The 13,996-nt window shown below is 43.9% G+C and overlaps 1 protein-coding gene across 1 annotated transcript in view; it reads left to right on the forward strand.

Moving 5' to 3' along the window:
- Positions 1-13,996, forward strand: part of igsf3 (immunoglobulin superfamily, member 3) — an 86,537-nt gene that overhangs the window by 66,448 nt on the left and 6,093 nt on the right. The window contains exons 7-8 of the mRNA XM_059342559.1: positions 11,092-11,502; positions 13,510-13,959. Of these exons, the coding sequence (XP_059198542.1) occupies positions 11,092-11,502; positions 13,510-13,959 (861 nt within the window). The remainder of the gene's footprint in view (positions 1-11,091; positions 11,503-13,509; positions 13,960-13,996) is intronic.

The raw sequence follows: 13,996 nt of genomic DNA on the forward strand, positions 1-13,996 counted from the left end.
ACCTTGGTAATGCCATCACTAACCGTGACGATGTGATCAGTTGCCGACTGGAAGCCAATCAGTAACCGTAACGGTGCGATCATTCTGTGTGTAAGGGCACTATCTCACAGAGGAGGGCGAGTGAGTAATTCCTTTATCTCATTGGTTGCCAGGGCCCGGCTCAGTCTTGGCCACGCTGCGTTCGTCTCCCCCACCTCCTGTGATTTTTTTAGTTGTGCAGTCAGACCTTCATTTAGACTGATGATTCATTTGTCAGCATGTAGGACGTCTCTCTCTGCCTCACGCCTCTCCTCCCCATCTGCTTTTTCCTTTCTGTTTTCCTAAATGTTAACCACTCCTGGCTAAATAAGCGGCTGGCATTTTCACTTCCTCTCTCAAAGAAGTGGGATAAAGGGGAGAGGGTGTAATGAGGTGTGAGCAAACACAGCATCTGACCAGATTCATAATTGAGAGACTTTAAATCATTCCAGAGGTACCTGCTCAATATGTATGAGCTACCTCACCAGCATTACGTGTGCATATACAGTATATACATGTGTGCATGCTGAAGTTCTTGCATGAATGCCCCTGCATCCGTGTGACTTGTGTTCGTCCTCTGAGAGCTTTCATATGCTTACAATGCACAAATACAGAAGCCCGCCTCACCCCTGATACCCAGCAACACAACAGCTTCTTTCAGCATTCCGATGGTCCATTACACCACCAACTTGTCTTCAGAAGAAAAGCGAGTGCCTCACATAAGAAGGTTTCAAATGCAGAGTGACGCTCCTCATTAAATTATTGGAGAACTTCAAAGCAGGGTGTGAAAACCAGCATCAGAAACAGGGCCCTTGATCCAGCATCTTAGATTAGAAGCGAAGTAGTTGGATGTTGGATGGAGATAAAAGCAGGACCAAACCCAGAAGCAGGCAGCAGGCAGCAGGTCAGCGTGACGTTTCATCACTGTGAGGTGCCTGCAGCCCAGCCCGGGCCTACTTCCTGTTCCAGGTCGTATTAGCAGCACACCGCCTGTGTCCAAGTCCCATGGGTCATATCGGAATAGTTCACAACCACATCTACACACGCACATACAATATTTTTATGTTCACTGTGAGGGCAACCTCGTGCTGGAATTATCCACCACAGATTTCATGCAGAGGAGCACAAACACCACCATGTACACACAAATATGCACTACATACACACTAGGGGGTTTACCTCCCAGAGCAAAAGTGTAATTATCGTATGGTGGAGCCCAATTCAATATTAGCCCTCACAGCAGAGAATCCCAACAAACGCACACATAAAAAAAGAAACATAAACACGCCATATACAGTTCCACATACAGTGGCAGTAATATTAGATTTCACCTGATTGAGTTTTCTCTTTGTCTCTGCCTGAAATGCAATAATGGCAAACACATGTTCAGCATGGCAGATCACCGGGGAAGCCTCAGTCTCTACAACACAATCTAATATCATCTACTCATAACTCAAACCACACACACACACACACACACACACACACACACACACTAAAACACACTCCTCATTTCTCCAACACACACACAAGAAAATGCGCAAAACTAATTATGCTGAATCTTCCCTAATGGAACCGGAGTTCAGATTAATGATGGTTTGGGGAGTTCAAGACATTTTTCTCATCATTTGAGTGTGTGCACGTGCGCATTTGCGCGCGTGTGTCTGGCATGAGGAGCGGGATATTAAGAGCGTCTGGTTATTGGCTGAGCTAGAATGATGATGGTGATGATGGAGGGGACGGGTGAGGGGGGAGGGGGGGAGGGGGGTGTCCCACTTAGAGTTTCTCCTCATTTCTCCTCGCACACCTACGCTCGCCTGGCTACCTTTCACTCACATGATCAAACATCACGATGCAGGAATGGATGCCTTTTTTTGCTTATTCTTATCCTCCTCTCTTGTTTTGCTCTCCTGTGGTTGCGCTTTGAGTTAGAGGATATATAACTCCTACTTCCTCCTACTTTATCTTGTCCTGCCATATATGCTCTCTGCCTCGCTCTTTCTCTCTCTCTGATAGTTCTTGAGGGTATCTTCCCATTTAATATGGGCTGGCACAAGCAGATGCTGCATGTACTCTCCTTTCATGCCAGTGAAGTACTTGCCACCCAGCCGTTATTGATAGCGTTGGCGCCATGGCGGTGATTGGAGATTCCTGCTTATCAGAGCATGGAAAGGAGCTGTCTATCTTCATTAAGGCCTGTCCTATCATCCTCATGTCCTCCTTTCTCAATCCCGCTCCATCTCTGTCTTTCTACATTTTGTTCTCACTCTCCCCATAAGTCTCTTTTAATGTCTTATTTCCCCTTCACTCTCACTTAGCTGCATGTTTCCCTCCCCGCACGCCCCCAGCTTCGCTCTCACTCTTGTGATTTTTCAATATTTTATAATTCCCTGCCTCCCTCCTCCTCCTCATAATTCTCTCCATTATGTTTACATTTTTCTTCAAATAGCTTCTTCACCATTGTCAGTATTTCATAAATAATAAGTATATGGCAGCCAAGCTTGTTTGCACACAATATCGGCTTAATCGCAATGTTATTGTTCGTGTCGGGGTTGTACATTTTTTCTGTGTCCTGTGTTTCGGCTGCAATGAATGTAGTTTTGGTTTGCCCACAAGCTCACCTGAGGCAGCACTCTATGTTAAGGCTGCCTGTATGTGTGCAACCTGCCTCTACATGCAAATAATCAGAATGCACTTCTGAAAAACTGGTTTTGTCTGTTGCGCACACACACATGAACACGCAGGGTCGTCATGGGTGATAAATGAAGAGCCTTTGAGGGGTGCACTGAAACAGAAAATAATTTCATAAAAGATTTTTGATTAATCACGCCTGTTCCAGACATTCAAGGTCAGGCTCCCGCCCTGTGTCTTCCTCCTCACAAGGGCAAAACCCTTTCCAACACTCCCTCACAAGAACACAGGCATATATTTCTGTCAAATCCAATCCAATCTAGGCCTCATTTCCTCGTTCAGACCAATCCGAAGACACAATGAGATTCTCTGTGTTGTGTCTCTCCATCTCTCTTAAGCACCTGTGTGTGTGTATGTGGGTGTGCGTGCATGAGTGCACCCGCGTGCTTGTGTGTCCTGCTGCTGCTGTAATTGAAGTCGTAACTCAGCTAGCTACAGTGCTGCTGTTCCCCATGTAAATCAGTGGCTAATAGTGGGAGCAGAGCAGTAGAGGCTCAGCAGTGCCGCCTCCTGAATACATACACACAGACGCAAATACACCAGCCTCTAGCCTGCACCAGCTGAATGACCACTGTTCTCTGCGGTTTAATGAGCATAATGTGTTTTATGTTTATTGGCAGTCTTGCTTTTAAACACACACACACACACACACAGAGGCAGGCGTGCACACAGATGCACGACTCCATCTGATATGTCTTTATGCTCTCCCCTCCGTGCCAGCTTCTTTTGGGCCATTAATCTCCCAGAGTTCCCCTGCCCTGACCCCCTGTCTCACCCCTCTCTTGTGCATCCGTTTTTCCGTTGGGCCAGCCTGCATCCAGCAATCACTCACTCAGACAGGCAAGCACAAAGACGGAAAATGCAGTCGGTGCATCATCGTGTTCGCACTCATGGTAGAGAATAGGAATGATATGGGTGGAGGTTGCATGTGTGTGTGTGGCTCCATCTGGGTGTGTTCAAGGCTGCCGATACATGCACAGATCCCCATAATTAGCCCAGACTTAATGATATTGTAGTGGGAGTTTGAGAGAGACGGAATGAGGAGTGGTAATATCCCTTTGACACAATGGGATCATAGTTACATCGCAGTCATTAGCATAGAAATTAGGCTCCCAGTTCGGCTTTTCAGTCGGGGGAACCCCATCGTTCATTGCCTCTGACTAGCAGCGCGTCCTGATCTATGCCCCCTGTGACAAAGGTCCAGCCAGGCGGAGGCGTGCAGCATTGTGTGCGTGTGTTGTTGTGTGTGTGCATTTGTTGAAGATGGCAAGGAGCAGCAAGCCAGGGTAAGCTGTTCTGCTGGGGATCAGGGCGTGTCTAAAGCCCTCAGTCCTGACATGCTTGGGGTCCTGGCCGTGGATTAGCCCATGGCTGTGCTAATGCTAACGCTAAAGGCGGAGCAGGCAGCCATTAAGACTATAAGTCCTCTGGAGTGGAGCTGGAGAGACTGCCTGCTGCTTTCCGAAATCCCCCCAGGAGCATGTTCTCACTTTCTGTCTTTTACATCTCTCTCATCTTTTCCAGGCTCTTTCCCTCCCCCTGCACACTCGCTCTCATTCCTCGGCTCTCTGTTGGTTGTGAATATCCGTTCAGTTTGCTGATATATCCCTTAACTCTACTATTTTTCTCCCCTCCTGTCTTCTTTAAAAAAAGTCTCATCCCTCTCTTTGAGCCTACCTTTCTACTTTTATTCATCCCTCTCATCTCTTTATGTCTCTTTTCTCCCAGTCTCCTGCCCACTCAGGCCTCCTCTAACTAAGTGGAAGCATTACATCTGTGGCCTAGTGGATAAGATGTCAGCTCAGTGGTCATTAAGTACATATTAAACCATATTTAAAAAGAGCCAAAATGTTAGGCAGAAACCCCACCAGCACCTCTACAGTTTCACACTTCATTTGGGTCTCATTAATATTCATGAAGCCACAGGTGAGGCTGCTGAATATTCATGTCAGTGTCAGGCGATTAGGCAGAATGTGATCAGGAGAGATGTAGATCACGGTAACGCAGAAGGGAGGAAAGAGGTGAGGAATGGTCAAAACAAAGGCTGTGATGGAGGGGAAATAAGAGGCAGAAATTCCAACCTTAACGTTTAAAGCCAGTCCTGTATTAAAAGACTTCACCTGGAGCAGCAGAATGAAACAGAGATGGAAGATGAATTGAATTTCCTCTCTATACAAAGAATAAAGGATTACATTCTTTGATTTACAATCTCGCGCTGTATTCTCCTCCTCTGAACACTCGGCCAAGCAGTTTCTCAGCTCCTTTGAAGTCATCCTAAAATTCTGTTATGAGCGTGTGAGTGTGTGAGATGTGGTTCGTGTGCGCTGACATGCCACAATAGCATCCTTAGCTTTACACTCCTCCTCCCCCCGGACTCAAACTTGTTTTCATCTGCTCATCAACAACAGTTGTGTGGTGCAGCTTTTGGGGTTTGGGGTGCACTTTGTTATCTGTCTTCCTTATCAAAACTTGGCTGCTGTTTGTAGCCTTTGTGTACATACCTCCACTGATAAATAAAAGGAATAAAGACAGCTTTGTTTCAACTCTGCAGTTTCTGTAGCTATTAAACAAGACAAATTGGGCACACATGGGAAGGGGGTGAGACAGAGGTTCAATGAGCCAATTAGTGACTGTACTGTGTGTGTGTGTTTGTGTGTGTGTGTGTGTGTGTGTTTGTATATGTGTGTGTCTGTGTCTGTGTGTCTGTGTACTGTAATGACACTACATGCTCAGCAAGCTACAGAAACACAAGTACCTCCAGTGGAGCTGACACAGTTAAGGGTGTGAGGTGCTCTGTTTGGACACAGCTCATACAATTACATCTACATACTATTTTTCATGCAGAGCAAAGCAGATAACTCAGTTTATTTAATCCAACTTGGTGATGTAAACAAAAAGCTCTGGCCTCCTTTAATTGCCCTTTCTATGTGGAAAATAGGATCAGGGAGGTCCTTAAATATATCACAGCCATGCTATGTTGTGCAGGGAGACAAGGTTGCCCTGGAAACCACAGTGGCAGGTGACGTGAATGAGAGGCTGTCAACACTTATTCTCAAGGTTATCAAAATTCTAATCACTTTTTAGCTTCTTCTTGATTGTACAAAGACACAGGGTTGATTCCAAATTGTTAGTTCGCGTCATTGTTTCCCTCACTTGCATGTCTTTGTTGCGTCTGAGCACCTCGTTAGACGCGAGGGAGGGATGCAAGGATGAGGAATATTCACTTTTAAACAGCATCCTTTAATGCTGTGTGAACAGCTGTATCGCCTGTTCCCTAGCTTAAAAAAATATGATACTGACCCTCTACAATTAAGTTTTCATGTTTATTGAAATTGTATTAATGTGATGATTAAATGTATCAAATCTGTGACTGCATATGAGATGTACATTTTGTGCCTTTAATAACTAGTATAGAGTGCAAACAAAATTAAGTATTTTTGTGTTTATTGAGAATTCACCAGTGGGATTTTTGCATTGGATTTTGGATCATTGTAGAAATAAGCTCTGTGCCAAACACATGTTTCTGAGGCATGTCATATATGAACACTACTTTTATGATCTTTGAAGCGCTAATGCAGCTGACCAAAGTAAAAAGCTAACGTTATGCTATAGGGAACTACTCCATGGTCACATGACTTGAACGTCACTACCGTTAGCTTCTGACGCTCTCCAACAAGCTAACCAGCCATTTGACAAGCTAGCAAAACTTTACTTTAACGTTTAATTTCCCCAACAACCACTATAGTCTCTTTAGCCACTTGTTAACAACCGCCTTTTTTAGGACACCTAAAAATTCACAAGTGGAGGTATTTAGTAACATTTTTTATGTCATATATAAAATATGTAAGATTGTGTTAACTACAGACCTTATTTTAAGGCATCTAACCAAAAACCGATTCAAAATCCTCATTGAGTTTGATAGAAGAGACCCCAGGGTGCTAAAATGCTAACCTACTTCCTGGTTTAAGAATTACATTACTCTGGCACCCTATAGGCCTACCCGTATTAAATTAGTTGCCGATAATGGTTTCCACGCAACTGTTAGCAGTTATTGTGAAGTGGAGCTTGTTCCTGAACTGCTTGTTACTTTCTTCCAGGTGTACAGCTTGGGGGATGGAGCACTTATAGCCATGCTGTGCTAACACTTAAATGCTGCACATATTGTTGCTAATCTCTGTTCTCGAAGCCTTCCCTCTCCTTGACTCCTCTGGGCGTATTTAATAGCTTTTGCCCCTTTTTTGTGAGGAAATAAAGTGACCAAAACATAAAAAGAGCAATCAAAGCAGGTGCATATAAAATGAGCATGCATCTTTATTCCCACCAGGACCCAATTTGAGTGACACATGAACTAATGCAAAGCAGTGAGAACAAGTACGGATTTGCCTTACTTTGTGGATGCACCCTTGAGGCTCATTAAAGAAACACAGTTGCACAGAACATGTGATCAAACTTAAAATAGGTATTGACAGCCTTGCTGAACACAGTACTACTATTGCTGTTGAGGGAATTCACATACATGATAAACAGGCTTGAGGGCGATGTATGATTGAATTTGCTTCCTACGATGGGTCTCTTCAAACATCTGCCCTCATCAGGGCAAAAAGAAGACACGTATCATATAGAATTTTTAGCCTGTTTTCTGCTGCTTGCATCAGCAGATGAATTGACATAACTGTAGTGTATAGCTGTGCTGAAGGAAGAATCTCAGTCTCAGAGGGAATGGACACGTGTCAGAGGATGTGACAGGCTGGTCTGTGAAGTCGCTGTTCTCTTACTGAGGCATTTCCCAGAGAAGGAAGACAGGAGGGGAGTGGAGAATTTAAGGTTGTTTTGGGACATAACAAGATAGCATTTCTCTTCCTTGTTATTTCTCTTCCGCCTCTCTGCCCATTGCTCTTTCATTTTTATTTGTCCTTCTGTCTCTGCTTGAGAGAGAACTAAGTTATGATAACTTGTAATAGCTCTTGATGCCACTTAATAGGGCTTGAATAATTAGGCTATTTTAGCTTTGAAAAGGCATTTCTGTAAACACTGATGTACGGCGGCAGCCTCCAGTTTCTTTCCTGGCTGCGGATTCAAACTTCAAATGGGAACGGCAGAGAATTGCTTTGTCCTGTGCCAATCCAATCCTGCATGGTTCCACTTCAGGAGGTTCGGAGGTAATTCTCCTGCACAAAAAAAAAAAGATTGCCAGGATTCCGCAGGGCTCGACAGTAATTCCGGATGGGGAGATTGTCAGGCTTCCTACCGAGTCTCTAGCGGGTACCCAGGCAATGATAATGACTCATTTCAGATGCTCGCCTGAAATGCCGATGCACAACAGGGTGGTCTGGTGAATGACTTGAAGCCATGCATCTTTTAAATGTAACCAAATGTGTAGATACTGTATGTATAGTGCAAATATGCAGAATTACAAACAAGCATGCGCAGCAATCTGTTGGTAAGGGTGAGGTTTTCAGGGCAGATGGCTGTGACCCTAGGCAGTCAATCAGTCAGTCAGTCATAGCAAAGCAAAGCGTGAGCTATACCAGAGGAGGGGACAAGGAATTGGAGATGCATGGGGTTGTTTAGGAGAGCAGGAGAAGCATAGAGAATGAATAATGTAGATTTTTATATTGGGTCAGATTTCGATCAGTAGCTTAATCAGAAAACAATTTTTACAAAGATATTACTGATCAAGGCTTGATATCGTTTGAAATGTGCTGCACCAATATATTAGTCTCTTTAAATATTCATCAGTTACTTTTCAAAAAATATTTATCTGTTACTTTTTCAAATCCACATGAAACAAATTCAAATGGGCATAAACTAGGGTTCACCACACTGCACTTATTTAAAAGGAAAACACATCACTTTTAAAGCTGGTTCGTCTGCTACTCCCATTATTTCCATCTCCCAAAAACAGCGGTGTAGAACACCAGGAGCAAATGCCAGGAGTTGAGTTTCATTAAAACAGAATTATGATTGGTGTGTTAACTGGTTGCCAAATGTATCAGTGCATACAAGGCCAAATTGCCTCCTAATTTACCAGACTGGTTGCTGACAAGCAATGTAGCATTTAATAGTTATTTTTTTAAACAGAGTCCAGCACAGTGCTAACTTCACATAAACTGCCCCAGGGCTGCGTTCATCACTTCCAACAAACTTCATGGAGAACAATTAAGGCAAAACAGCATCACTGAGCTGACCAAATATTATCTGGTATTAAAAAATACAAAAACACTGAATCTGTCAGCACATTAGTCACGACCAAGCCTGTTTTGACACCGGCAGATTACAGACAGCATTGTCTGTAACTGTTCAAATGACTTTAGCAGTTTAAATAATAGACACTGAACTGCCCCGCTGTCATTGCAGAAATGTGAGCCAACTACACTTCATGGACTCACAGTTGTGCGTCACTGCAGAGTGATAATAGGGGAAACACTGAAATTGATAATAAGCATTATTTTTTGGCATTGAAAAAAAAATATGTGGGCCCTGGCGGGATTTCCTTTTGGCCTGACAGCCTGCCAGGCCTACATAATTAAAGGGAAAACACTGCTTCCTAGAAAATGCCAAAATTGTCAAAACATAGGTAGGACAAGAAATGTACCCAAATAAAATTAATTTGCATCTCCAAATGGGTCAGTTTTTTTTATCAGTAATTCTGTGAGAGGCTATAAATCTGAGTAAGCATTTGGTAAATTTTGCAAAAGAAGTTTGTTTTTACCAATTATTATACATTAAATTGTATTAGAAGCTACATTAGATGGGCTCCCTGTGTAAATATATGTTTAAAGTGTCTTATGTAAAGTCATGGAAAAATGATTAGACCACCCTTGTTTTCTTCATTTTATTGTTCATTTTAATGCCTGGTACAACTAAAGGTACATCTATTTGGACAAATATAATGATAACAATGAAAATAGATCATAAGAGTTTAGGAGAAGAATTTAGGAGCTGATATCTAGCCATTTTCCATGGTTTTCTTGATAATGATTTTAGTTATTATTAAGAAAACCATGGCAAATGGCTAGATATCAGCTCTTGAATTAAAGTCTTATGAGCTATTTTTGTTATCATTATATTTGTCCAAACAAATGTACCTTTAGTTGTACCAGGCATTAAAATGAACAAGACATTGAAGAAATAGGATGGTTTAATATTTTTTTTTCCATGACTGTATGTATTGGTTGTTGTGTGCATTCACAAACAACCTCATGTGTGGGTTATTTTTGGATCAGCGCATCGATATATCTGCCAGAATTGTAAAATTTCGGTGGGAAGGGGTGACAAAATGACATTCTGCAGTTGCGTGTCTGCTTCTGAGATCAATTAAGGGAATTTGTTTCCCCAAATTGGGCTCAGCCGCAAACAACTCTTGGCTCGCTGCCAGTGTGCTAACACTAGAAAGTGCTAACAATCCAATCGTGATTGTAGATCAAAGATTGTTAAAGTTGCTGATGGTGAGGTACATACACGTGGAATTGTTCAACATTTATTCAAGCTGCGAGGTATTTGTTTGATTGTAGCTAAATACACCCTGAGATCAGCTTGTTTGAGACAAAATGGCATGGAAAATATATGACTTTATGTTTTGCGATTTATTCGGTGTGAAGTCTTTTTTGCTTTGTCACCATGTGTTTTTATACATGTAATGTTAGGCCTGTGTGTGTGTGTGTGTTTTCTACATCCTCTGTGCTGAACTAATCCTCCCCCCAAGCATTAGACAGCGGGGCCCAGGCCGCGGTCACACCTGATGTACCTGCAGCTAATCCTATCCCACAACCGATGTCACTGTAACCAATCCTGTCACAGCACTCAGGGCAGCCTCAGCTCCTTCCTGACATCTCAGTCACACCTCTCTATCATCTCCTCCCCCCTCCTATCTGCTCTCTTCCCATCCTTGTTCGACTTTATATAAATGTGTTCCTTCTTCCTTCTCTTTCCTCCTCTTTTTGGCAGACTGTCAGACCCCCTGCCCCGTTTTTGTCTTGTATCTTAGCTCATAATACCCACAGCCAAACGTTACAACCCACCCCCCCCTTCTTCTTCACCCTTGTCTCCTCTGTTGTTCTGCATCTTATCTTACATTTCTACTTTGATACCAGCAGACCTACCATCCCCTCAGCTTTGATTTGCCTGACATTTCTTCCTCCTTTCCCTTTCCCTCGTATTTCTTTCTTTCTCTTTGTCACCTGGTTCACCCGCCCACACTCCACTATCTTTTCTTGCCCTGCTGCCACCAGAAATAAACCCAGCTACAGGTCGTCTGTCACAAAACAGAAATTGCATTGTGTACCTGTCACCAGAGCTCACATTGTGCTCACCCAAAGGAATGAGTGTCTGTTCTTTTTCCTTCCCTCCTGAACCCCCTCTCTCTTTCCTAATTCTTTGCAGAGAGCAAGCTGCGAGTGCAAAAGACGAACCAGTCTCTGGCATACCTGGAGGACAGTCGCGTCAGAATCAATTGCTCCATCAGCTCCCAGACCAGCCAGGACTCCCAGCATGCTGTGCTGTGGTACGTGAGGCGTGCGACCGGGTCAGAAGCCGACGAGCTCCTGCTGAGGATTGAACGCACGGGGGCCTTCGAGTACGGCGCCTACGCGGACGAGGAGAGGCTGCGGCGCAGAGTGCAGGCCGAGAGGCTGTCGCCCCGTCTCTATGTGCTGACCCTGAACAGAGCGGAGAACAGCGATTCTGGGACATACTACTGCCTGGTGGAAGAGTGGCTGAGTGACCCAGATGGAGCCTGGTATCGACTTTCCCGGGAGTCCTCGGGGTTCACGCAGGTTCTGGTCAGACAGCCAGGTGAGCACGCGCTCTGAACTGCTGTTGTCTTAAACAAAACGCTTATTTATTCCCACTGCAGGGGAGCAGCAGCTGCCACTTTAGCCCTGCATGCTGTCCTGCTTTACATCAATTGAACATTGTTAACCCAAACCCCCCCCTCTCCCCTTCCTCCAAATTGCTTTGCCCTCACCTAGCCTCCCGTTCCCATATCCTGTGCTCAAGGCCTCAAGGCCGTCTCGCTCTGATGACCTTACACCTGCTCAGGGCAGAGCTCAGGTGGCAAAAAAATGGGTTGAAGTCATGCCAGCTGTCATATGCCACGCCAAAGGCCAGAGCCAGGCTCAGACGGAGGACCTAATCCTCTTGTCCAGTACTCAAAAACTTCCAGAACGCTTAAAGCCATGATGTACCCCCAAACCCTGACATCTCACCTCATGACAGTAATCTTAAGTACACATATCACATATCTTCTTCTGTCCTTGACTAAATTTTCCTTTCCAATCCAACGCCATGCACCTGAATGCAAATAAATAAAAACAACGCAACCTTGACACAGCCTTCTTTGTATGAATCTATTCCACACACCAGCTGAAGGTGACTTTTCTCAGACGTCTCTGAGAGCACTGTTCAGCTGCCAGGTGTCCTGTTTATAATGCAGAGTGAAATCCCTGATATGGCATCTGTTCAACTAGAACGTGAAGATCAAAACGGTTGGTCACAAGCCAGTAGGGCAAGGAAAAGGCTTGTATCTTTATGTAGATGGAGAAGCTGACAGTGCTCAAACAATTAACGGAGCTGCTGCACCCATACAAATGTAGAGATCTGGGAATATGGGCACCTTTTATTAGGCTCGATTTGGTGGCAGGCACTTTTTTTCTGTCATGCTTTAGTTTAGTTAAATCTCAAAAGTTAACACAAGGTTGTTTGTAGAGGCTCAGTTGTGGCCTCGGTTATTATTTAACACTTACTGAGGAAGGTATATTATACATGACTATATAGGTTTTTACTTTTAATGATACATAAGCTCCACATCCGATGAATAGAATATGCTGTATAAACATCATGGATATTCATTATGGTGCTAAAAAATGCATTCACCTAGGAAGCTATCCAGAAATCTGCCTGTCGGGAGGAGAGATGAGGGTTGAGTGCCAACACTCGCCTTTTTTTTCTGCTCTCCTGCTGTCTTTTCTGTTTCTCGTTTTGTTTTAACAAGAAGAGCATTCCAAACTGTGTGTGAGAGCAGCCCAAGTAAACCAGGTCTTCACTGCCATCTTTTTTTTTTAACTGCAATGAAACTGGGTCATTGTACCACCCCTGAAGGGTTGAAGCATACCCACACAGACAGAGACAGACACGCTAGCCTTGGGGTAGGATCTAACCTTGCTGGAAAGCTGAAAGACCGGTGGTAGCTGTGGGCAGCACTGTGGGATTTTTTTTTTTCGTCTTCTGTTTGCACATTTTGAAAGTTTGGTGTCCCTGTTTGCTGAAGCATTTGCTGTTGTTGTCGAGTTAATTTGAAGTTTGAAGATGGAATGCCTACCACAAGTTCCCAGAGGCCAAGTTGACATCTTATAATTGCTTGTTTTGTCTGATAAACACACCAAACACACAGCTATGTTTTAGATGTTTATCATACAAGACAGTAAAAGATTCTTTATTGATTCCCCTATTGCTTACTGACCAACTCTGTGTGTGGACAAGTAAGCCTAAAGTTGTTTAATGGTGAAAATAGTACAGCAATTATTTTTCTATGCATTTTTTCTGCCATGACTGATTCTTGATGCAAGTTTTTGCTTAAGAAATGACTCAAATGATTAGTCAATTATTTATGAAATAGTTAAAAAAATAACTGACATCTATCTACCAGTTATCTCAGCTCTAGTTCAAATAGATTCCTAAAAAGGTGCAGTTAATGTATTTTAAATTGTGATTTGGTGTTCTATTGTTTGAAAAACTGTACATTTCAATGCATCTCTTTTTTTCTCCACCACCTGTCTTTCTTATCTTCGTGGACCTCCGCAGAGATTCGATTGCAGGTAGAGGAATTAGAGTCGAACGTGACGGTGGAAGAATCTGCCTCTATCCGGCTGGGCTGTAGCATTCCCTCCCAGTCCTCCCGAGACTCCCGCTTCTCTGTGTCCTGGTATGTGGAGCGTTCCGAAGAGGATGAGGACAGCGACGATGAGGAGCAGACAGGCGAGGGAGAGAGGGAGTGCGTGTTCTCCATCGGCCATGATGCTGTTTTTGGAAACGGAAACTGCATCCCTAAAGAGGATCCGGGGCCAAATTCCCGCCTGCAGTTTGAGAGGATGACCTCTGACCAGTACAGCCTCACCATTCAAGGAGCACGGCCGACAGACGCAGGCCGGTACTACTGCCACGTAGAGGAGTGGCTACTCAACCCTCGCAATGCCTGGTACCGCCTGGCTACAAACAACTCCGGGTTCACTATTGTCAATGTAATGCAACAAGGTAAGCCCCTTCGAATAATTAACTAAATCCTTTAAGC

The sequence above is a fragment of the Centropristis striata genome, chromosome 10 (assembly GCF_030273125.1).
Source record: "Centropristis striata isolate RG_2023a ecotype Rhode Island chromosome 10, C.striata_1.0, whole genome shotgun sequence".
In the NCBI taxonomy this organism is placed as follows: domain Eukaryota; kingdom Metazoa; phylum Chordata; class Actinopteri; order Perciformes; family Serranidae; genus Centropristis; species Centropristis striata.